Here is a 25885-nt window from a genome sequence, read left to right on the forward strand (position 1 = left end):
ATACTTTTTGAAAGTATTCTGCCCAGCTAACGTAAGGGGGCCCTGCCTTAGATGTTTTATCACGTGCCACTTTTCAAATTTAAGGGGGATCTTGTTTAGTTTTGGAGGGAATGGTGGCCATTTTTAAACGTTGCCGGGTTGACTTTATTTCCGTGTTCTTGTAGTGTGAAGTTAGCGTAGAATCTAGGGGTTCAGTACACTACACCACAACTTATTTTTTTTTACAAAAACCAAACGGGTAAAAATGATTAAACCGAATCTTTAAATTATATTTCTAATTACTGTCTCCAGGTTTACAATCGGTCAAAATCCTTAAGTAAAAAGGTCCAAATATACAAAAATACTCTTTACCTTAATCATACGGCGTCTAAAACTACCCCTTGAGTCGTCCAACGTTGGAAAACTGCATCACCCACTGACTACACAATAGAATTTAATTTACTGTCATTAACGCTCATTATGGCATGAATCCTAAATAGATTTAGGATTCATGCCATAATAAGCGTTAATGACAGTAAATTAAATTCTATTGTGACCGCAAGAACAATCAATTGAAAGAGTTTGAGGCGGTTTCTGTATAAAAGTTGCTGAATTAAAAACAAAAATAGTATCGTCAGTTTATTCGCGACAAAGTTATCTGAGCGTGTATATTTATAAACTTTAATCGACATCGAAAGTACGCCAGTGTCCATTGATATCTTTGACCTGGTTGAATCACGAGGTTGCCTATTTAATTGTCAACAATTTTGCCATTACCCGTAAAAAAACTGCAAATACCAAAGGACGCTGACCTTGCCCTAGGGGAATTTTCCACCTGGAGCTCGACGTCAATTCGAAATACATAATACGAACGAACAAGGTATTGTGACTTGTTTGTAACCTAAAGTAACTTCTGTAGTTTCGATATTGTAACCTATGATGAGATTGCCTTCCGCGTTTTCATCACCTTTTACACGGCTCGATCGAGTTCGTAAATCAGCCAATTCCGCCATATTGGAGCAAAAGTTACCAAGTTTTGGTTAAAAAAAATAGTTACACTTACTTATAGGATTACTATAGATTCGCAACGACGAAAGTGAGAGCGTCCAGACTATTAGGTATTTTAATTTAATGAAATAATCCGCCTTGAAGGACTAATAGAAGAATAGGCGCCCGGAAGTGGTCGTAATTACCTTTATCGTATTGTCGGCCTCGATTCCGGCGAAAACCGCATCAAAAATTTTCTCGTACAGGATTTTAACATTTCTCCATAAGACCTTAATCTATATACAGTCTCACCGATACAATTTTGCATTTCTAAAATACGCCCAACAAAATTTTTATTTTTTTAAATTTTCAAATCCAGCAGGTGAAGAAAGGTAAAAATAACTTCAGGGTTAAGTAGATTCATAACAGAATCGTTTTGCAACTTTGCCAGTGAAATAGGTACACCGAAAGCACTCTCATGTCATGCACTTTGCGATATGATTTTCATTTCAACGTAGCAATAATTGATTGAGAAATGAGTATTAAAAATGTGACCTATTTAATCGGTAAAGGTTAAATACCATGACTGTGCGGATCCAACAATGAATATTGTTCTCAATTTTTTGCATATTCGCGGCCGATTCCGTGTTTTATACATCTATAACGCTTAAAACGCTCAAAATTCCTTACGAAAATAGAAAAGGTAAGTACACAATATTATCATGAACTCTCAAATAAATAAGTAAACTCCGCCAATGATAATATTTATTGCTACGTAATGGCTTGCATCACAGAGGGCAATGATAACGAATTGTACTTAATAATGCGGTAGAACCATTTTAGTTTCTCTGTCTGTTTACATCGCGAAACAGTTTCACGTGTACTACCAAAAAATGGCACACTTAATTAGAAAGTTGATCAGCACACCTAAGGCACCAAGACCGGTAGCCCCTTATAAGTAAGTGCATGGTAATGGTGACGTTGATTAACGCATATTTTAGTCAAGCCGTTGTTTGGGATCGCACCGTGTACGTATCAGGATGTCTGGGTTTGGATAAAGACACCATGAAAATGGTTTCTGGGGGAATTAAACAGGAGACGCGCCAAGCCCTCGTAAACCTAGGTCATGTACTTGAAGCCGCCGACTCCGGATACGACAAAGTTATCAAAGTAACAGTCTTAATGAAGGATATCAAAGATTTCGGGACCATCAACGAAATTTACAAAGAGTGTAAGTATGTCGAAACCCATAATCTACCATGATGCAATAGCACTGAAAGCGTGTTGTGATTTAAGAGATGATTGCTATCACGTGCGTCATTACCGTAATACCGCAGTACAATGGTGGTAATGTTGTATTTTTAGTTTTCACAGAGAATTATCCAGCGCGCACTGCTTACGAAGTGGGAAATTTACCACTAAATGCTTTGGTTGAGATTGAGGTCGTTGCTGCAACTGGAGAAGTAAAAACGGTCTCATGAACTAAAGCCACTGTTTAGCTTCAAGTTATTTATTCACTTTTACGCACAGTTTTAAGGAAACAATAAACGCACGTAGCAAGTATTATCAATTGATTGTGTTAAAAGAGTACTAATTAAATTGCATTATTATTTTGTTGGTTTTATTCTTGTTAGCACATTTGAAACCTTTATTTTCTTTTTCCAGTTTTCAAGGAACACAACCCGGCGCGCACCGCTTACGAGGTGGGAAATTTACCACTCAATGCTTTGGTCGAGATTGAGGTCGTCGCAGGAACCGGCGAATTGGAAACTATGTCCTCAAAACTGTAATACTCTGGCCTTAAATATAATTACAATTTTTAAGCGTGGAGTTTTTTTTTATGCACCTCCGCCACTGACGTTATGTCCTTGGTAGATACGTCACTGGCGATAATTTTAGGTTAGGTGACGCGTATAACCTCACACTTTTAATGTAAGAGAAGAAATTATGTAATTCCCGGCCCCGATGAATATTCACAACACTCGTTTTCGCAATTTCCTAAATAAATGGCCCGGTAAAAGATACTTCGGCATTTACAGATTTCTTCCGATATTCTTTATCCTTGGAGCTGCCCTAGAATTTTCAATGATCAACTGGAGAGTCGGTGAAGTGAATTTTTGTAATACTACCCCAAGGGAACGTTATATCCTAATAGATTAACATTTACAACTTGCAGATAATACGTACAAACGTCGACAAGCGAAAAATACTGTCGAACAAGAACTCGGAAAAGTGTAAGCATGCCTGCGGGAGTTTCATGGCCCAGATATGTAACGTTTTTAAGTGCCGCTATGCTTACAATGTTAGCAGGTGCACAAATAGTACATGTATATTATAAACCGTTAAAGGATTTAGATAATTATATTGATGAGGAAATGAGAAGGCATGTGAAAAAATAAAGAATTGTTATTTGTTACAGAGCGTTACTTGTGGAATAGGTTTTGTTTAATTGTAACAGCTAAGAATTCAGAAGCTACTTCTATGGAATTTGTACTGTACTAACGTAAAAAGTTTATGAACTCTGAAGAATGATTTATCGTACATCTCTTTAATTGATTGTGTTAAATTTCACTTAAATAAGCTCCCACGTTTACTTGCTTCCTTTTGTGGCTCTAAAGGTAGTGTAGTGCAGTAAGAGTGCCGTTCTAGGCTCTACAAGGCTGCCACAATCCGTACATTTAAAATCCTTCCAATTTTATGTGTATATATTATTTTAAGCTACGCTCAAGCTAAGCCTCACTTAAATTTGTCGGTGCATACGGCCATGACAGTGCAGCCTAGAATGTCTAGTGGAATTTAATTTATAACTAAATTCAATTCAATGCCAGAATATTTACTTTAAATCAGTCTTATAAAAAAAGGTGACAACACTGCACTGCATTTGTTTACTAAGGTTGCTTTGCTTTGTTAAAAAACGCCCAGTCAACCGATTAATAATGTATATAAAATATTCATTTATTGGACTTATGCGTATGTGTAACAATGTGCAATAAACGATTTGGTGGTAACTGTGTAAGTTGGTAGAAAAAGTCGTCCATATTACCATAAACACAGTTAACAGACAACGCGACCTGAATCGCTTGCGCATACCGATCTAAACTAAGTTGTAGCTCAGCATTTTCAATTAATCTGTTCTGTTTATCAATACCGTTATCATTTTCCTTACATTTTCTCTGATAGTCAATTAAGTACCTAATAATATTGCCCAATGGCTGCAGGAGATGCGCGGCGGAAATGGCACGGGGCGGAGTAACCGGTTGTATCTCCAATATACTGTTTAGTAAACCAAGATGTAGTTTTCCGTACAACTCGGAAGTTTGACCGTGAAGAGGTGCCAGGATAGTCCAATTTAGTAGGCCCGCTATTGGGGTAGTAGCTTCCATTGCTATTGCGCCTGGTGGTAACGACGATTGTGTCTGTTGTGCAGCAATGCACAGTCCTGTGTTGTCTTTAACCTGAAACACTTTCCATTGATACTGAAGCAGTGCAACAACGAAAACATACCCAAAGTGTAATCATTTCCAGTAAGTTTGTCGGGGGAAATAGAATTGGGTTTTTGTTTCCATCATTGAAGTACAAATTGGAAACTGCCGTCAGGAAATTAGCTGTGAATTGAGGTGCAATGTGAGGCAAAACGCTCAATTTAGGAACACTACTAGGCGACAAGATGAAATAGTCCTTAATTAACGATTTTGCCAATTGCTTACTGTTGGGGGACGTATTTCCTAACTGTTGCATCCAAACACTCGCAGAAAACAATACGCATGGTGCAGGAATACCAATTGCAACCGAAATTAATTTACCCAATATCTTTGACCTCATCATAGCCGTAGTACCGCTAAATAACGACAAGAATACTGCATTTCTCGATGTTTCATTACTAGTACCATTAATATAGTCGTACAGTATCTCTAAAAGTTGTAATTCATCTAGCGAAGTTAAAGGTGACTGCCGTTTATTTCCTCTTCGATCTATCTCGCAGAAAATTAATTCGGCCATTAGATCTAACGCTAAATCCATATGTTTCAAGCTTGGAATGCGGTTGCAAATTAATTGTCCTGCAATGGATCGCTACTAATACATCAGAAATCTCAAAAACTTTTCAAGTTTACCGATTTTTATTATTGCTTCTTTGGCACATAACGGATAATCTAACTTTCTCAATGAGTTTTTTATTTCTGGACCGGATAATTGTGTCATTATGCATTGATTTTCCTCAAATATTTATTATTTACTTTAAAATAGTTGAGGTTATGGTACATTTGCTACTTGCTACCACAGAGTTTGTGCTTGCTGCTGTTCATATTCTATGGTGCAGTGCTGCCAATTGAATTAAGGTTTTTTTGACACAATAGTTTTGATACCAAATTGATAGTGCCGTATGTCGAGATCTAGATTAATCAGACATTACTTAATTTCTGAGTATGATCTTTATACCCATGTATGTGTATCTTCGTATAACGTGAGGGGTCCTACCTTAGACGATCCGTTCGTTAGTGTCATTCTTGTTTTTAAATTTAAGCGGGAATCGTATTTTGACGCGGAGATTCCAATGTTGCCACTTGATCTTAAAATCTGATATGCTAACGTCGAAACGAAGAGATATGAGGTGACCTCTTAACACAACACACGGAAAACAGGAAATTTTTGTCCCACAAGGTGTTGCTCACAGTCATATTTATTAGTCGTCTCATAAACACAACTAAAGTCCGTTTCAGATGTCCGTGCAGTAAAGGAATGTGCATATAGCGAAAAATTTTAAAGAGCCGCAAAACGCAATTTCCTTTTGAAAACCAGTATTTAAAAGCGGACAAATAGGAAAAGTACGCTCCATAGCAATAAGGGTTTGAAAGGATCGCCTGGTTTTATTTACACGTTTAAAATGTTCATGGGCGTGCAAATGGGTAAAACAATTGCTCATGCACATTAAGTCACAGAATACGGCCTTCTCAGAATAGAAACAGCAATGTTACAAATTTGTATCATAGTTACGTATAAAATCGACGGTAAAAATATTTCCTGTAACGAGAAAAATTACAGGTTTTGCAAAAAAATATTTGAGTCTGCGATAAATAGTTCTCCGTACAACCACGGGAAACGCTGTAATCAGTGACAATTTAGCGCCATGTATGTTTCTGTTCTGTAAAGGTCTATTCTGTGCATTAGGTACAAATTATTGAGAATGCATTCCAAAAATATATGCAATTAAACCAAGTGTAATTACCATGTACCTAAAATCATTAAACATTAAAATGTACTTATATAGATATCATATTAATAGAAACGTTGTAGATCCTAGCTGAAACCCTAAAGTATGTTGAAATGGTGCGCTACTGGAAAATAGACGCAGGCGCATTCCTTTACTGCACGGACATCTGAAAGTGAAACGGACTATAGCAAATTTAAAGTCTTTAGAAACATATCTATTAAATCTATTAAATGGTGTCGAGGTAATTATCATTTGCTCCATAATCACAAGTACCACATTTAAAAATCTTAGAACCTATGTTTTAGAAGGTGTCGTTTAAGACACGATTTATAATTTGTCTCATAGTCACAATCAGCACATTTAAAATCTTTAGAAACTTTATGGTTTAGAAGGTGTTGTTTAAGATAGCACTTACTATTTGTCTCATAGTCACAATTAGCACATTTAAAATCCTTAGAATCCCTATGTTTTAAAATATGTCGTTTGTAAAGGTATTTATGATTTGTACCATAATCACAAGTAGCACATTTAAAATCCTTAGAAACTTTATGTGTTAAAAGATGTCGTTTGAAAAGATGTTTATCATTTGTCTCATAAGCACAAGTAGTACATTTAAAATTCTTAGAAACATTATGTTTTAAAACGTGTAGTTTGAATGAGTACTTATAATTTGTGGCATAATCACAATGAGTACATTTAAACTCTTTAGAAACTTTATGTTTCAAAAGATGTGTTTTAAAGCTGTATTTATCATTTGTCCCATAAGCACAAGTAGGACATTCAAAATCATTAGAAGTTGTATGCTTTAAGATATGTCGTTTAAAGTACTTTTTAACTTTTGTCTGATAATCACAATTAGTGCATCTAAAATCGTTAGAAACGCTATGTTTTGAAAGGTGTCGTTTAAAGTCGCATTTATAATTTGTTTCATAGTCACAATCATCACATTTAAAATCCTTAGAAACTTTATGTTTTAGAAGATGACGTTTGAAAAGGTGTTCATTGTTTGTCCCATACTCACAAGTAGCACATTTCAAATCAGTAGAAACTGTATGTTTCAAAAGGTGTTTTGTAAGATCAGATTTATAATTTGTCCCATAATCACAATCGGCATTTATCATTTGTCATAATCACAATCAGCACAAAAATCTTTAGAAACGTTATGGATTAAAAGATGTCGTTTGAAGACATGTTTATCATTTGTCCCATAATCACAATCTCTACATTTAAAAACCTTAGAGGCTGTATGTGTTAAAAGATGTCGTTTGAAAAGGTGTTTACGATTTGTTCCATAATTGCAAGTAGCACATTTAAAATCAATGGAAACTTTATGTTTTATAAGGTGTCGTTTGAAGTACTTTTTAACATTTGTCACATAATTACAATTAGCACATTTAAAAATCTTAGAAACTTTATGTGTTAAAAGATGTTGTCTGAAGAGATGCTTACGATTTGTCCCATAATCACAATCTGCACATCTGAAACCTCGCGATACTGTTTTACACTTAGTTAATAAGTGACGTTGAAAGTCAGAGTGTTGCTTTACTTCTTCATTATAAAGAGATTTAGAACACTGTGCACGAATGGTAATTTCTTCTTTTATTGTCACCAAAACTTCGTTGCTTACTGAAATGTGTCCTTGAAGACAGGAATGGATTTCTTCTTCTTCTTTTGGCTCGATTTTAATGAGTGGTGTGTCATTATCTCTATCCATTGCAAAATAATAATGTTTATATTATGTCGTATTAAACAATATTCCAGGGCAACTAGACATTACTTACTTTCTTAGTAACAGAATTTTTTGAATTTAGAGTACCACCAAGCCACCAGTATCAATTATTTGTTTAAAAAAAATTTGACTCAAAGAGGTTTGCAATGTCGCTTTGGTCATACGCATACTGGATTCCCGTCTCCCGACGTTAGCCACAAATCACATGATTTGTGGCAAGCGTGTTCTTCGGTGGAACAAAGTACTAGGGGAAGAAACAGGGCCGGCTCTAGACAAAAGTTACATGTACGCAAGCACTAAAATTTTCGCCCCTGCCCGCCAGCCGCCAATCTATAGCCTGAATAAGGGATTGTATCATACATTATAATCATATCATAGTCTACGATAATAATCATGGACAATAAGCGCAATGGAGGTCTAGTCACACACAACAAAAAGAAAAACAGTTTTGTCCTTATAGTGAGTTCTATCTGGGACACGCTGTAAGTACAGCATGGCTGAACAATAAAGTTCAGGATCTTTCGTTTATTATTTAACACTCGTATATTTAACAGAGTACGTAGGTACAGTTTAAAAACAAATTCGATTTCCCAGAGCCCGTAATCCATCATTGTATTAAAATTTGTTTTAAATTATAACAAATAATTACCTACTTGTGTGGTGTAAATTCAACCTGTATTGTTTATAATACCAAAAAACATTTATTTATCAAATTATTGTTGTCAGTATGGATTTAGATAATGACACACCGCTCATTAAAATCGAACCTAAACAAGAAGAAGAAATCCATTCCTTTCTTCAGGGACACATTTCAGTAAGCAACGAGGTTTTGGTGAAAATAAAGGACGAAATTACCATTCGTGCAAAGTGTTTTACATCACTTCATAATGAAGAACTAGAGCAACACTCTGACTCTCAACGTCACCTTTCAACTCCGTCTAAAGATTTTAAGTGTGCTAATTGTCATTATGAGACAAATTATAAAAGCAATTTGAAACAACATCTTTTAACACATAAAGTTTCTAAGGATTTCAAATGTGCCGATTGTGATTATGAGACAAATTATAAATCCGCGCTTAGTAAGCATCTTTTAAAACATAAAGCTTTTAAGGATTTTAAATGTGCCGATTGTGATTATGGAACAAATGATAAACACAACTTCAAAAACCATCTTCTAACACATAAAGTTTCTAAGGATTTGAAATGTGCTGATTGTGATTATGAGACAAATTATAAAAGCAACTTTAAACAACATCTTTTAACACATAAAGTTCTTAAGGATTTTAAATGTGCTGCTTGTGATTATGGGACTAATAATAAACGCCACTTCAATCGACATCTTTTAAAACATAAAGTTTCGAAGGATTTTAAATGTGCTACTTGCAATTATGGGACAAATCATAAACATGTCTTCAACAGACATCTTTTAACACATAAAGTTTGTAAGGAATTTAAATGTTCTACTTGTGATTATGGGACAAATGATAAAAAGTTTTTCCAACGACACCTTTTAAAACATAATGTTTTTATGAAACGCTCTGATTTCGACTCTGACTTTCAACCTCATCTTTTAACTCGGTGTAAAACAGCGTCTAAAGATTTTAAATGTGGTGATTGTGATTATGAGACAAATTATAAAAGCAACCTTAAAGAGCATCTTTTAACACATAAAGCTTCTAAGGATTTGAGATGTGCCGATTGTGATTATATGACAAATCATAAATCCGCCCTTAAAAAACACCTTTTAAAACATAAAGTTACTAAGAAATTTAAATGTCCTACTTGTGATTTTGGTACAAATAATAAACGCTATTTCAACCGACATCTTTTAAAACATAAAGTTTCTAAAGATTTTAAGTGTGCTTCATGTGATTATGGGACAAATGATAAACCCAACTTCCAACAACATCTTTTAAAACATAAAGTTTTAAAGGATTTTAAATGTGCTGATTGTGATTATGGGACAAATGTTAAACAGAACTTCAAACAACATCTGTTAATACATAATGTTTCTAAAGAATTTAAATGTGCTATTTGCGATTATGAGACAAATTATAAACACCTCTTCAAACAACATCTTTTAACCCATACAGGTTCTAAGGAATTTAAATGTGCTGCTTGTAATTATGGGACAAATATTAAACGCCACTTCAAACAGCATCTTTTAATACATAAAGGTTCTAAAGATTTTAAATGTGATGATTGTGATTATGAGACAAATTATAAATCCGCTCTTACAACACACCTTTTAAAACATAAAGATTCTATGGATTTTAAATGTACTGATTGTGATTATGGGACCAATGATAAAAGAAACTTCAAACGACATCTTTTACAACATAAAGTTTCTAAGGATTTTAAATGTGCTGATTGTGATTATGGAACAAATTATAAAGACACATTCAAAAAACATCTTTTGACACATAAAGTTTCTAAGAATTTTAAATGTGCTACCTGTGACTATGGGACAAATCGTAAATACCTCTTCAAACAACATCTGTTGACTCATAAAACTTCTAAGGATTTTAAATGTGGTGCTTGTGATTATGGGACAAATAATAAACGCCACTTCAAACGACATCTTTTAAAACATATAATTTCTAAAGAATTTCAATGTGCTAATTGTGATTATGGAACAAATGTTAAAGGAAACTTCAAACAGCATCTTTTAAAACATAAAGTTTCCAAAAATTTTAAATGTGCCGATTGTGATTATGAAACAAATTACAAATCCGCTCTTAACAAACACATTTTAAAACATCACTAACGTTTCTAGATATTTTAAATGTGGTGAATGTGATTTTGGCACAAATGATAGATTACATACTGAGCTGGGAGGTGGTTCATTACTTACGCCGAGGGCTTAAGGTACGTTTTGTGCCTTTTATGGGTTTGGTATACGTACAGTTCAATATTAATTATAGTAGGTTGCCTGTGTAAGCATTTGTTTCAAACGTACCTGATTTGCGCAGGTACATAAAATAATGTTTTATGGAATTTAGTTTTCTCCGTATTTAATCAAATGCATATTACATGAACATTAAGAAGGCGATGAAAGTCTCTACAAGAAAGCATCAGTGCAAAATTTGCGTAAATTGCACCATTAGTCTATAAACACCCAAAATATGCAATTCTCCAATAAGCTAAACGCTAAATATGGAAAAAATGGCCAATATAAATCCAACATAAAATTACTACCAGAGGTTACTTACTTTTTTTTAAATAATATTTTAATAGCTTTAGCATATGGCACCTGCAAATTGGCCATGGGCTCAAGCATTTAACGACACACCAGTCATTAAAATTGAATGAAAACAAGAACAAGAAATCCATTTCTATCTTCAGGGACATCTTTCAGTACGCAACGAAATTTTTGGTGACAATAAAGGACAAAATTACCATTAGTACGCAATTGTAAGCTGTGCTAGTAGTATCCATGGAGAGAATAAGATCGCAGAATATTACTAACTCTTTGATAAGATAGTGTGAATCTGGACACGCGTACGCGTTGGAGATATACGTTAGTGTGTGGTCGCCTTTAGTAGCTTCCTGTATGCGTTAAACCTAAACAGCAAAATAAAATTCAACTTTCATTTGTTTCTTTTAGTTTTTATTGAGCTTTGAATCTAAAGTTTTTCCCATCTTTTAACTACCCCACATACATCTCTATTCTGATAAAAATATATCTATGTCGCCACTCGCAAATTGATAAATTTAAACTTATATTAAACTGGTTACTATTCAGCAGCGAGTTATATTTGCCAACCATGACCTTGCGAACGTTTATACGTTTCAATTACTTAGATTAAATTCAACTTCATTCTTGTTGGCATGCCCAAAAAATCGATGCTAAAGTTCACCACCGAAATCTAAAATACTATCTAAATAACGTGAACGGTACAGTGATTAATTTGTAAAGTGCATTAGATATCAAATCTCAATTAATACTTAACCGTTTATACATATAGCATTACGTAATTTTAATACAAAGAATTTCTACTATCGAACGCATTTTTTGTTTGTTTTTACGATCATCTTGTCTATTCGCTCATTTCTGGACGATTTTGGATCAGTTGTAGGCTCGTGGTGGGAACGCGTTGCATGACTCGAACCGAGCCTTACTTTTATAAAGTGCAGCTTTTAATTTAACTTTTACTTCGTACGTGACCTACTCCAACGACAAATAAAATATGTCCAATAATATTCGATTGGTATTTCCTTTCGTTAACGGTAGGAATGGAGTCCGGGTGCGCCGATTTAGCAGCGCGTCGCAGGCTACGCTGGAGAAGTCAGGTGATTGTCAAAATAAATCAGTTGCAGCTGTGCGAGGCACATTTCGACGTATGCCAGTGCGTACAATGGCCGCGAGTGCTCACGAGAATCGGTGTCTCAATTACGACAATCTCAATCCAAATGTGAAGATTATGGAGTACGCGGTCCGCGGACCGATCGTCATTAGGGCAACGCAAATCGCCAAGGAATTGCAGCAAGTAATTTCCATTTTATATCTTTTCTCTTGTCTTTTCTGTTTTAATCAATACATCAGCCAAGTGCGAAATAAGAAATAATCGGTCTCAATCATTTTAACTTGATAAAATGAGCTATTTTTAATTTTATTCAAACGCATTTTGAACCCACATGCAAGCGGCACCCGTGAGAATTTAAAATTGTGTCTCTATAAATCTCGCACCCAAATGAAAGTAGGAAAGAGAATGCATTTTGTTTTACACGTGCAAATTTAATAAATGCTTTGGTCAGTGGCGTACATCCTCATAATTGATAGTTGTTCGACAGGGTCGCTAGATTATTTAATTTCAACTTCATTCTTCGGGCACAACAGCAAAATTTACTACAAAAATTAGTCAAGCCCCCAAAATAAAATCGTATGCACGTTACTGGCTTCAGTGGCATTTGTTCAAACCGGATCCCTGTCTACTTAAAAATACAAAAACAAGCTACCTAATTAGCCAAAATTGAAATAAATTAATATATTACTTTGATATGATATTCATCTAACCGTTTATAGGGAGACGTTAATTACAGCAATGGCCCTCATAAAATGCTGCACTATTTGTTGTTTATTACCATACAAGTTCCAGTTAATATTTGCTTGAATTCCGCTCGGGAAGACTGTTCTAAAAAATTGTATCTGCAGATGCTAATGGGTTTTGCGCATGCCCATGCTTGTTTTAATGAAATCGTGTACCCCATTTTAAAATGATACTACATCCACTTGTTTAATAATCAAATGTGTAACACACATTCTATTTATCTAAGATGACTACTAATGTTACTTTCAGATTACTTGGTTGATAATGGGACCACATAAGTGTCTAGGGTGTTGCTAAGCAACAATTACGTAATCACTGGCAATTGCATTATTATCTCAAGCGGTACTAGTACAGATAGTACATATAATTTGTAGTAATGCACTTGTTGCATTACGATTTTAAAACTTGAAACAAGTGCCAACAATAAAATGGTTCTTTTCCACGAATCTTAAACTGTTTACGCGTTTTAAACATTCAAAGTTCATTGAAATGCTTATTATTCATTAACGGTTGACAATCAATCTATATAAGTAAATTGTTTCTTCTTCTATTTCGAACCTTGCGTTTGGAAACAAATGTGCGCGATCGTGATTTTCTTACGAAAACACCAAAAAAATTTTGCATATGATGAAACTTATTACGTATATAAAATGGCGACTGTTTAAAAAAGAAATTAATATATACGGGGGGTCCCAAGCGAGGAAAATTCTAATGCGATTACCTTACGGAAATTTGACCCTTTCCAAACCAAAATCTTGAAAATCAAAAACTTGGCACCCACTAATTTAAAAGATGAAATTGAATTAAATAAACCCCCTTAAAAAGCTCCAGGTTATACAGGGTGATCGGAATGACCGAGGGAATGACTCGTTTGCTATGTACATTATAATATCACTTACAAAAAATGTTGTACGAGGGCTGCTTGCATTTCATGAAAATTTCACAGATTTCATCGAGATTTCACGAATTTCAAGAGGTTCATCGAAATTTTACCGATTTTATCAACATTTAATAGATATCTCCAACATGTGTAGTGTGGTTTACCCAAAACACAAATTTCACGACGATTTCATAATTCAGTATGATTTCGTGAATTTCATCAAGGATTTCCTTGAGATGTCACGGATTTCATCGAGATTTAAGGGATTTTATCAACATTTCATGGATTCCTACAAATTTCACCCTCCACAATTGTTGGTGCTATTAAAAAAAGTAAAATTAGTAGGTGCTATTTTTGGATCAAACCTCGACTCAAACTTAAAATGGTAAAATTGAAATTTCAAATATTCACTCACTGAAGAGATACGAACAAGTATACGGGGTCAGTTAACAAAGTTATCGGACCTAACCTTATTTTTTAAAGCAAGCACTCCGTATATTTTAATCTATTAAATTCTAAAATGTAACACACTTGCGGCCAGTTGTACAAAAAAATAATCCAGGATTATTGTTTAATCCGGTATTAAGACATTTGATTGGCTTTATACTGCAGTATGCAGTCAATGTCAAAATTCTTGCTTAATCTCAGATTTGGCAAATAATCTAAGATTTTGATTATAATTCGCTTTCCTGCAATCGGCTGTCGGGTTGATATTCAAAAAAGATTCCAGTGATCCAAAACGATTTAAACAAATTTTAAAAAAAGGTTCAATCTATTCAAACTATACAAAAAAATTGAAAAACATTTTTAAGGTCTGTTTTGAACATTTTTGAACCAATACTAAATTTTTTTAAAATTGTTTAGTGCTATATTTTTAAAAAGAATTTAATATCTTTTTAAATTAAAATATACATGGTGTTCAATTAAAAACTGAGGTTAGGTCCGATAACTTTTTGCCTGACCCCGCTTATATTTACTACTTAACGAGAGATTATTTAACAATCATTATAAAAAAACTTTCGTAATAAATCTTGTTCTGTATCGATTTTAACTAGGAAAATATAGGTTCATTCTGAAATTGACAATTTTTTGATTTCCCCCCGTACCGAGCGAATATTTTCAAATTTTGATTTTACCTCGGATTTTACCATCTTACGATTGACACACTCCGTATAAAAGTCCGGAGTGTGTGGGATATATTATTTTAGTTGTGTTTTTTTGAACGGAATGTGAATAAAGGCCATTATTATTATTATTCGTATAATAAACTAAACTTTAAAAACTTTAAAAATAAACTTTCACATTTTTAAAGAAAACCAGTTTATCTATCATTTTCGTAAAAACAAAAACTCAGTTATTTCAAAAACAAAGATGGCGTGGGGCGTTCAATTGTTTTAGCAATAACCTGCTTTAACTTCTTAACCGTTCGACCGATTGTAACGATTTGGTATCGTTGAAAAGAGCATTCCTTGGGCAACAAGAATCAACCTAAATATAGTTAATTTAGTTGAATCCTTCTCCGCCAGGGGGCTAGTTTTGACAGTATGATCCAAAATCCTAAAAGAATCAAAAAATCAAATGGAATGATATGACTTTTTCTTTATGAAAAAGTAGCCAAATAACATCCAAAGAGGCCAGTGAAAACCGTTTTTCAAAATCTCGTTCTTAACCTCAAATATTGGGAAAATGAGATTAATTAATTAATAAAAATGCTTAAATTGTATCTTATTTGACGTATTTCCGGTATTTGTCGATGGCGCGAAAGATTGTTTGGAAAAGGATTCTACACTTTTAGGTAGGCCTTGGAAAATTAAACGAATGCACCATCTTTGTTTTTGAAATAACTGAGTTTTTGTTTTTTTTTTTGGTTCTCTTTAAAAACGTGAAAATTTTTTTTAGTTTATTATACGAAATTTAAAGAAAATGCAATTTTAAAATTGAAGATGGCAGTTACGCCCTCTGTTAGTAATTTTTAGAACTTAAAAATATTTACCCATTAATTATTTTTTACCCCTAAGTCATATGACGAACGGTTCTCGAGATATGGCCGAGGAACAGTCTTATTGGGTCACCTGGTATATGAGATTAGGTTCGAACCCTTGTTTGTAGTAGTGCAGGCATAACGTTTTAATAAAATAATAATAATTTTTTTTCACATAAAAAATCTATTGCTGAATGTTTATTGCTAACTTCACACGACTTCAAAAATGAGGGAGCTCAAAGCGAAATATTTCCACAGCGGTTGATTCTAAATTTTTTAATCTTCCCTCTCTCGTAAAAAAACAAAGTCGCAGTTTTCTCTACATTTGATTTGATTAAAACCGTGTTTCCGATTTCTAATCTGTAAGTGCGGTAAATATCAGAATGTACATAGATATTGCTCGAGATATTGGGTCCAGTAGAGCCGATTTCATCTAATTTTTAATCAATTCATTTCTATTTTGCCAACGGGTATGGGTATGGGCTTTCGGTTTTCTGTGACATATCGTAATGCTAAGAACAATTTTTTGCATTATTTTTTTAGCTTGCGCCCTCGTAATATGGTTTGGTAAATTTTTCCATATCGAACGGAAATTATATCGTGTCGTAACTTTATGAAAGTTTTACGGAGTTTTGTTTAAAAATGTTTATAATAATATGATAACATTTGGCTTTTAATCTTAAAGGTCAGTGCATTTCATAATTTCTTTAGTTTGTGTAATTCACCCCGGTCTGTTTAAAATTACAGTGATTAGAATTAGTCTCGAAATTCGTTTTGTACATTTATCCTCATTGTGTGTAAAAATTATACACACTTAGAAATTCCATGTTAAGTCGTAACAATAAAATGAACAAATTTCGGTGAGACTGGAATCTTAAGCTGAACATAAGCACGAGAAGCGTCCTTATTTCGATTTTGTACATTCTAAAGATACACATATGTTCAGCTTCCTGGGAATACGAAAGAAACCGTGGATGATAGATTTTAGACATTAACCCACGCGTGGTAATTCTCATTAAAAGTACTGGTAGCAAGTTATTTTTAAAGAAAGTTCTTTTACTATAACAATAATGTCATTGTAAGTTGCTTCTAACAAGTTTGCGAATATTTTGTTTTATGAAATAGTTATTTATTATACAAGACCATAAAGGGATGTTTTAACCATTGAGTGAATTAACTCTCACGAGATGGTTAGTTTCCCTTTATCGTCGTGTATAATACAAAACTTTATTTTATAGCAGAAGCCATATAAATCATTGTAAAGCGTCTGTCAATTCTGAATTTAATTCAGAGACGTTAAAAATAGCAAGCTTAGGTTCTGCAGTCGCAAACGATTTCATAGAAACATAATTGTCATACGCTCTAAACATCATTTTATATCGTGCATTTGACATAAGAATGACAGATGTCATTAGAATGCACAATCATTTGTTTCACTTTATCTATCCTTACGGTTAAAGAACGGCTTAGCCTACTCATTCAAACCTATAAAAATGTCATTTTATCATATGCTATACAATAAAAAATCTAATTTAGGCTGAATAAATTGGCAACAAACTCATCAAGGTGCTAAAATAATTTTTGTATTTAACGTATTGTTCGCGCCAAGCTGCTATGTGAATTTTGGCCAAATTTTTAATGTGTCTATAACTTAGTTACCTACGTGGACGTCAAATAGTTACTTCAGTTCCCTAAATTGGATATGCCATATGCGTACTTTTTGCTCGCGATTTGTGGACGAAAAAATTCGATCGCAACACGGCTAATATTATACCTTACCTTCATGAGATGAATCTAATCTCTACGCCTTTGTCATTTAAGCTAATCAATCTCACTTTGAAATAAATCCTCGATTAAATCGTAAAAAATCTATACTGCCTAATTACCTTAATGTGTCTCATTTTGGGTGAGATTTCAGTGTATCTCAGCTGTTTTTAAAGGTAGAGACTTGCGGTTTTTTTCAAATTTTTAATACCACAAACATAATCAATCTAGCTACGTTTTGATTCTGAGATACGGGGTGAAAACGGAAAGTTTGACTTTTTGGGATGTTATACTAGCGAGAAAACTCGCGCGATTTCCTGTCGGACACTACTGTAAGTGTAAATAGCATTGCGAGTCCATTTGAAGTCGAACAAATAACTGCACCCAATTAAAGCATAATAAACAGGAAATATAAAGCTTATTTTCTAATTGAAATTCATGAACATGCGTTGAGGAGCGAGGATCGCGATTAATTGGTAATGTTAATTCACGCGTTAAATTCCGTTTTTACTAGAAATGCCATCCCCCATGGGCCTATGGGACATCCTACGTAAACGACCGGCATTAGCGAAATGAAGATAGAAATGCTAAATAATATATAAAATTAAAAAAAATCTGAATGGACCTGGAATCGAACCCGAGCCGCCCGCGTTGCAATTAAAACCAGTAGACGAATGACGACTACGACGGCTAGCACCTTAATAGATATGGATTTGTACTCAATTCTCCTCGATTTTTTTCTAATTTGACGTTCTTTCGATCACAATTTCACAAAAGAATTTTGTTTTCCATCGCTAAAGTTTAAGTACGTGCGTATATCTTTAAGATAAAACAGATGCTCCTCGAATAATTTACGTACAGCCCACTTACCTTCGTTTCCGCCCGTTTATCGCGGCTCGCTCTTTTTGGAAAATTTTGAGGGTCAAAACGACGACCTTTACGTGCTCTTTTTCTTCTCTCGTTTTCACTTTAGCCAAAACGCCCGTTAGAAACTTCGAAACGGAACCAGAAATTCGTTTCTTCTCGCCTAAACTCGGGACCGCCCTTTGCGTTCTCCAACCAATTGAAATCTACCATCTCCATCAGTTGCGCCCGCTAGAAAAACCGAAACGGAACCAACGAAATGGAATGAAGTTGTGCATATAAATATTTACGCAGTCTTAACTCAACTCGATGACTCAACCCAGTGTCGCTAATGTTCAAGGTATTCGAACGGTTGACACGAAGAATTGTGTGCCACTTGGAGCGCCATTGAAACTTAAAAAGCGTCTACCCAATACGACACCAAAGTTAACATTGACAAACTAATCGAAATGGGCACTTGCCGGTGAAATTTTTTGAATTGTTTGTTACTAAACGATTACTTCAGAGACCACCTTTGTTACATATGCTTACCATCCCGACAGTACAGTCGCAAGTGCGTTAAATCAGATTCGATATGAAAAAGCCAATTTTTTCAGAAATTTTCATGAAAATTTTAGAATGCTAAAATAGAGATTATGGCGTTGTGCGCGTGTGCACCATCCTGCTGAAACCAAAAATTTCAATTTGTTTTTTTTATGTTTCGTACATTCGTAACAAAAATGCTGCTCAATATAGCATGAACTTATGTTACGGACTATATCAAATAAGGCTGATGATGATTTCTCCGAAACGAAAGGTTGTATTGAAAAGCTCAACGGTGTCTTGTAGAGTTGAAAAAGTGGCAATGAGAAAGTGTTTTTTTTTATCTATTCAAATACAGAAACAATGCAAACCAGGAAGATTATTTGCGCAACTTTTCCCTAATTTGATCGTCGTATGGTTTCGGATATCCCCATGATAGACATCCTTATCTCGGACACAGTGTATATGTAATTTGGTCACTAATAAGAGAACTACCAAAATCCTTTTCATTGTTTCATTGCATTATCATTCGAAACTATTTCATTTATCAAAAATTCTTTGATTTCCTGGTGAATTACGCGATTATTTAGTACTGCCAATGATTTCCAACAAAAGCAACATGCACTTCCGCTAGTGAGTCACCGTTCGGTATAGCGTATCTTAAAATTTGTGAACGATCGGTTTGGCTCACTTCCACGTTCCAATTAGCGACACCACAATTTTAGGAATAGGTAGTCAAAGAATGATCTTTGAGGTAGTTAACCCATTCAATCAACATGTGGTTTATTTTTAAATTAGAATGCCTTTTTTTACCATCTACTACAGTTATTTTTATTGTTAATAATAATGAGCGCTTTTGTTATCTTTAAGGAATGGTGCTAGTGTTACACTTCTCTAAAAACGGAAATAGGGCAATCATAACAAAATAATACGTCACGTGTTTGGAATTAATTGATACCACGTGTAACGCCCACACAATGGTAGTATATCTCGACCGTTGCTATTTATCCTTTGCAAGTTACTCTTAGTTTTCTTGATTGCCATCTCATCCATCTAACTCACAGTGTGTGTTTTCGCAGGGAGTGAAGAAGCCATTCACCGAAGTGATCACTGCCAACATCGGCGATTGTCACGCAATGGGCCAAGTACCTATCACTTTCATACGTCAGGTCTTAAGTAGCGTTCTTTATCCGCCGCTTCTGGACGACCCCAGCATTCCGGACGACGCGAAGCAGAGGGCGAGGGACATTCTCAAGGCAGCCAGGGGATCGGTCGGGTGCTACACCGATTCGACCGGTCTCGAATTGATTCGAAGACACGTCGCCGAATTTATCGAACGGCGCGACGGTTATCCGAGCGATTGGCAAAATATCTTACTCTGCGGAGGTTAGTATGTGCCCTCGTATTGCCGAAAGTTCAAATTGAAGAAATTTTTCTGTCGGCATTGAGATTCACTTGTTCTCGACATTGAAACGTAGCGAAATCCAAACAGACTTTTTCTACTCCTATCTCTAAAATCTCACATTTTGCACTGACATAGTGCGCGAAGCGTCATTTTAAATACGACTACGACGACTACTAATTAGATACAGATTGGTGTCCGTTCGGGTATTTTCGGCCATTATAACACGCCCGAAGTTTCATTAAACACGGCTTGGATTTTGTTGACTAAATCAAGTTGGCAGTTTGACGTTTGTCATTTTGACATTCATCGTAAGGCGAATTCCTGTTTTTAGAAAATGGGCGCAGAGAATGATAATGAAGAGAAAAATGTTATTGTTGCTCCTTCTGAAACAACGCAAGCGGCAACAGAATCCTCGTAGAAAAATTATAGTATTTAACGCGTTTTATAAACTTCCCTAGACATTCGTTATTAAACACTCGTGTCTCAAGTGTAGTTTATAACACTTCATACATAATACACTATTTTGATGCATTGATTCTCGCGGTAAAATAATCGCTAGAACATAACTTTTAATTGCGGTTTAAATACTTAATTATATAACGTTACCTTGAACTGTTGCATAATAAAATAATTGCGGATATCTGGAACATGCAATTATTGTAATGATTTCAAAGTTGATGTGTATTTCCCCTTTTATTTTTAGGTAATTTTGTGCGCCCTTGTGCTTCTCTCCGATTATTATTTTCTTTTTCTCAAAAATCTTATCAATTCTTGTTGTGAAGATATTATGTATTGTATTGGTATTTTAACCGGGAGTGCTCTACCAAACTATACCCGGATTTAAACCATGGCCCTCTTTATCATGAATGAACATCTACTGTGCTACAATACATCCAGTTTTGCTGTATGCGAAACGGCTTTGAAGTATAGATAACCATTTGTTCCAAATCGCTAGAATGGTCACAAAAAATTCATGAAATTCACTTATTAGGTATTGATGTGTTCGACCGTTTTTCCTTCGGTTTTTCCAACAAAATTGGTGTTAAATAACGATTTTGGCGTCTCTTGCTGATAACCAATATTTGTGTACAAAATGACTAAAATACAAAGTTATTGGTACAAAAGCACAATTTGTAATGGTTGTGACCTTGGAGTTTCTTGCAGACAACCAGCACTAAATTGTGTATTATAGTTGTAAGAAATTATGATATACTCTGTATTGATAAAACATTGCTATTTGATGTCTGCATAAAGGTGTATGAAGAAATTCTTTACCATCGACTGTTTTTGATTTGCATAAACGATGGCCGCTCAGAGTAGACAGAGAAAATAGTTCAACCAATACTTCTTCCTTGACTTCTTCCCCGCCAAGTGTTTAATTTTTGCTTATTTCATACTGCTTCTTGCAGTTCTTCCGAATTATCACTATGTTTGTCTTAACTCTTCTTTTACTACTCCCCCACCCCCACAATCCACATCTCTAAAATTCTTTCCTTTAATCTACCTATTCACACAACAAACATTAACTGCAGTCTACATTACCTTTCGTTACAGCACAAAATTTACGCGACACCTGAATCTAAAAATTAACGCTAAATACTCGCTGAAAGTAAAAGAAAAAGTGACGCAATGGCGCTAAACTTACAATAAACCTACATGAACTATCACCAAATCAAATTCATTTTTCATTCATACACAACAGACCATCATTGCTTTTTGAGGTTAACGTCACAGAATACGGCCTTCTCAGAATAGAAACAGCAATGTTACGAATTTGTATGGTATTTTGGCGGACCCTGGTGGGTGTACTGTGAACTAAAGCATCAAAATCAGAGTAGCGCCATCTGGCGACCAGCTTCTAAATCCATGAAGTAATTTCCCCAATTCGATCTAAATCACAAATATAGATAAAGAATACACAGTTGTTAAATTGCAAGTGTATTTAGATACAATCACATTACATTATTTAACACAGACATCTTAAATTACATGTTTACAAATTACATATAAAACTCAAAAGTAAGTGCAACTTACGCTTTGTAGAAGTTAACACTTTGCAAAAAGATCCTTACGTAACGAGTTGTCCTACGAAATATTTGGTTTTAATTGCTGTTTGGACTACATATTTTTGTTAAAAAATATCTTTAGAACTAAATTTTTTGTTCCAAGAGGTGATAAAACCGTTTCAGCAAATTGTCACACAAGTTTTTGACAATAAATGTTAACTTGATCCTGGTGTTTACTGGTTACTTGAGAAGCGAGGGTGGAAGTTGTTGAATTATCTAAAACGAATTACAATATAAGTATCTACATCTATATAAATATAAAACTCAAGTCTACACCCTTTTGCGCCTATAGGTACAGGTAGGTAATAATTCTGCGTCAATTTGTACCTCTTACTTACCTTGCATAAATAGGAAAGAAATAACAGCACATTTCGACCCTCTTCGCGTTTCAAGCACAAAACAAGCTGTTTCAAAATGTGGGAAACGATGCTTTTTGATATTTTATTGTTACAATCCGCCACACAACACTTTTTACGGTCACATAACTTGTTCATATTTTAAATCTTTCAAAAGTCAAAATTGACATGTGGAAAACTTGTGTACGTATAAAATCGACGGTAAAAATATTTCCTGTAACGAGCAAAATTACAGGTTTTGCAAAAAAACATTTGAATCTGCGATAAATAGTTCTGCGTACAACCACGCGAAACGCTGTAATCAGTGACAATTTAGCGCCATTTATGTTTCTGTTCTGTGAAGGTCTTATTCTGTGGTTAACGTATTGTAAAAATGGTGTCTCTATTTACGCCAACGGTACTCGTAGAATTTTGAAATCGGACATCTCAAGTTGCTTTTTATCATCATTTGAAGCAGAGCCTTGTTCTCCGTGACTTGACTTTTGAATAAGAATTAATTATCTGAGTTTTACTATTGATAATGAGAAACAATTTCGCCAATTCTCATTTGTTTTTTTAGGAGCGAGCGACGGAATTAAAAACTTTCTAAAACTATTCATCTGCACTGTTAACGGAAAACCACCCGGCGTAATGATTCCAATTCCCCAGTACCCGTTATACTCTGCATCGCTAGCGGAAATGGGCATAACTCAAATCGGCTACTACTTGAACGAGGCGAAAAACTGGGCGTTAGACGGGGCCGAATTAGAAGTACTCGCCCACTAACATACGGGAACATTGCTAACTTGTTATCTATTGTAGAGGGCGCTAGAGGAAAACAAGAAATGTTGCATTCCGAAATGTATAGTCGTAATTAATCCAGGTAACCCCACCGGCCAGGTTTTGACCAAGGAGAACATACAGGAAATTATTAAATTCGCGCACAAACACTCGCTATTTATTCTTGCCGACGAGGTATATCAGCACAACGTCTACGCGGAGGGTTCCGAATTCTTTTCCTTCAAGAAGGTTTGTTTAGAATATTCTGCCGTGCTTCCTGCTTAAAGAACAATTTTAGGTATTAATGGAAATGGGCGAACCGTACTCTTCGATGGAATTGGTCAGTTTTATGTCCTGCTCAAAGGGTTACATGGGCGAGTGTGGTTTGCGCGGTGGTTACGCCGAAGTGATCAACATGTGCCCGCAAGTTAAAGTGAACTACTTGAAATCGGTTAGCGCAATGTTGTGCTCGACGGTTATCGGCCAGGCTTGTATGGATACGGTCGTAAATCCACCGAGAAAAGGAGAGCCCAGTTACGAAATGTACATGAAGGAAAGACAAGCAGTATTAGACTCATTGAATGTAAGTACAGTAATTCCCCGCGTTATATTAAACAAAACCATTGAATAAGCACTTTAAAGAAGTATAACGCCCGTGTAAATAAGAAAATCTGCCCAGGATTCTGTCGTCCCTCTGTTGTGGGGGAAAGTGAACCACAAATTTAAAGCTAGTTACCGACTTTGCAGATTTCTTTACTTATTTAAAATTCCAACCTTGCCAGATTTTTGGCAAGCGCTTTGAGTTTGAATAAACTAGAGTGAAATATTGAATAAGCTTTTATTCAATGCCAATAACAATATTGTGTAAGGGCGGATCAATCTGAAATGTAAGATCATAATGAACAATAAATAAAGTAAAACTGTTCTAAGGACCATTATCTTTACATAATAAATAATGAAACTTTACCTAGCTCCATATAAGGATCTGGTAAATATGACAACACTGTTCAACTCTGATAAACAAGGAAAACAAAGGGCCCCTAAGTATAACTGGTTTCCCTGTTTAAAATAGTCATTATTTACCGCCCGAGGCCAAATATCCTTCAATATTTGTGGTAATTAAACACTTTTAACACACCTTACACCAATTTCAGGTTTCCTATGTAGTTATACTTCTTTAAGGTGCTTATTCAATGACAAAACTAACTTCTCATAAGTAATTTCATTATAATTAGTGTATTGATTTTCCGCCTGAAGTAAATCTGGAATCTACGCGTGCGCACAGATTACTTGAATGAAGTTAGATACTTAATAAACATATAGCCAACATTTAGACAACCACGTCAGGTGTACAAAGTCTAACCGAATATTCTTTCAGATTCGCGCGAAGATGGTCGTCGATGCCTTCAACTCATTCGAGGGTTTCAGCTGTAATCCCGTGCAGGGTGCAATGTACGCGTTTCCAAGAATCACGCTACCACCGAAGGCGATCGAAGCCGCGAAGAAAGCCAATCAACATCCCGACGTATTTTACGCCTTCCAGCTGCTCGAAAGGACGGGAATATGCATAGTGCCGGGATCGGGCTTCGGCCAGCAACCGGGAACATTCCATTTCCGTACGACCATTTTGCCACAACCCGAAAAATTAAAAGCGATGTTGGAGAAATTCAGAAACTTTCATTTAGAATTTGTCGAAGAATATAAATAAAATAACGGATTTTTTTTTACTTTTTTAAATAATTATTTGTAAATTTGCCATTAAGTATAAGGTTGTGCTTAATAGTCGTTTATGTATGACAATAAATATCTATTGTATCGTTGTCGACATGTCTAAAGTGCTGCTGTAGTTAATTTATTGCAACCGTGCATTTAATGTATCCATTTCTTGTTAATATCATGTTAAAAAATAAAATTGTTAATTATTTTCGTTTTATTAATCAGGATCGGTACAAAGCTGATATAAGTGTTCCTTCGCAAGCCTAAAACCCCATTTTTGGTTGCCGGAGCGTTAAAGATGGCATTAATCTCGAAATACAACTTTAGTTTACCATATCCAGGACCCTCGGATACCTTCTGGACTGGAGAAGGTCCCCTAATTAATCATGTATATCATGTAATGTAAGAGATTTCGGAATGGGAAAGAGATCGAGTCTCTCTATTCGAGCTAATCTTTCTTTAGCTTATCAAATGTTGTATTAAGTTAACATCATATTTAAATTACCTATTCCAATTCACGAGTTACTTCCTCGAATTGTTTATTTTTATATATTGCAGATGTGATGTAAAATGTGCGTTTAGCGTTTTCCGCAGTTACCTGTCTCGCTCCAGAATTC

The 25885-nt window shown here is 35.0% G+C and overlaps 4 protein-coding genes across 5 annotated transcripts in view; 3 read left to right on the top strand and 1 right to left on the bottom strand.

Moving 5' to 3' along the window:
* The window catches only part of LOC116174658 (RE1-silencing transcription factor B-like), a 394864-nt gene that overhangs the window by 307489 nt on the left and 61490 nt on the right, over positions 1-25885 (top strand). The window lies entirely within an intron of this gene.
* On the top strand, positions 1780-2789 carry LOC116175119 (rutC family protein UK114). 2 transcript variants are annotated; one of them, XM_031493225.1, is made up of 3 exons: positions 1780-1924; positions 1968-2197; positions 2632-2789. In XM_031493225.1, the coding sequence occupies exons 1-3, from the start codon at positions 1860-1862 to the stop codon at positions 2754-2756; spliced, it is 420 nt and encodes a 139-aa protein (XP_031349085.1). In that variant the 5' UTR covers positions 1780-1859; the 3' UTR covers positions 2757-2789. The 2 variants fall into 2 exon arrangements, with proteins under 2 accessions (XP_031349085.1, XP_031349086.1); XM_031493226.1 differs by lacking the exon at positions 2632-2789 and adding an exon at positions 2332-2577.
* On the bottom strand, positions 3143-5939 carry LOC116175104 (uncharacterized protein C7orf26). Its single transcript, XM_031493200.1, has 3 exons — positions 5079-5939; positions 4471-5024; positions 3143-4421 (listed from the first exon to the last, which is right to left on the bottom strand). Exons 1-3 carry the CDS (start codon positions 5164-5166, stop codon positions 3918-3920), a joined length of 1146 nt encoding a protein of 381 aa, XP_031349060.1. The 5' UTR covers positions 5167-5939; the 3' UTR covers positions 3143-3917.
* Positions 11706-25372, top strand: LOC116175098 (alanine aminotransferase 1). The gene is made up of 6 exons (XM_031493195.1): positions 11706-12394; positions 20046-20352; positions 23353-23543; positions 23595-23801; positions 23851-24135; positions 24931-25372. The coding sequence occupies exons 1-6, from the start codon at positions 12095-12097 to the stop codon at positions 25258-25260; spliced, it is 1620 nt and encodes a 539-aa protein (XP_031349055.1). The 5' UTR covers positions 11706-12094; the 3' UTR covers positions 25261-25372.

This window comes from Photinus pyralis, unplaced genomic scaffold, assembly GCF_008802855.1.
Source record: "Photinus pyralis isolate 1611_PpyrPB1 unplaced genomic scaffold, Ppyr1.3 Ppyr1.4_LG6, whole genome shotgun sequence".
In the NCBI taxonomy this organism is placed as follows: Eukaryota; Metazoa; Arthropoda; class Insecta; order Coleoptera; family Lampyridae; genus Photinus; species Photinus pyralis.

Bases quoted from the DNA above. Each gene is read 5' to 3' on its own strand.
- LOC116175119 (XM_031493225.1), top strand. From the start codon at position 1,860: ATGGCACACTTAATTAGAAAGTTGATCAGCACACCTAAGGCACCAAGA. The intron at 1,925-1,967 runs GTAAGTGCATGG...CGCATATTTTAG, and splicing joins AGACCGGTAGCCCCTTATAA to TCAAGCCGTTGTTTGGGATC. The intron at 2,198-2,631 runs GTAAGTATGTCG...TTCTTTTTCCAG, and splicing joins CAACGAAATTTACAAAGAGT to TTTTCAAGGAACACAACCCG.
- LOC116175104 (XM_031493200.1), bottom strand. From the start codon at position 5,166: ATGACACAATTATCCGGTCCAGAAATAAAAAACTCATTGAGAAAGTTA. The intron at 5,025-5,078 runs GTAAACTTGAAA...GATCCATTGCAG, and splicing joins AGAAGCAATAATAAAAATCG to GACAATTAATTTGCAACCGC. The intron at 4,422-4,470 runs GTATGTTTTCGT...AAAGTGTTTCAG, and splicing joins TGGAAATGATTACACTTTGG to GTTAAAGACAACACAGGACT.
- LOC116175098 (XM_031493195.1), top strand. From the start codon at position 12,095: ATGTCCAATAATATTCGATTGGTATTTCCTTTCGTTAACGGTAGGAAT. The intron at 12,395-20,045 runs GTAATTTCCATT...GTGTTTTCGCAG, and splicing joins TCGCCAAGGAATTGCAGCAA to GGAGTGAAGAAGCCATTCAC. The intron at 24,136-24,930 runs GTAAGTACAGTA...ATATTCTTTCAG, and splicing joins CAGTATTAGACTCATTGAAT to ATTCGCGCGAAGATGGTCGT.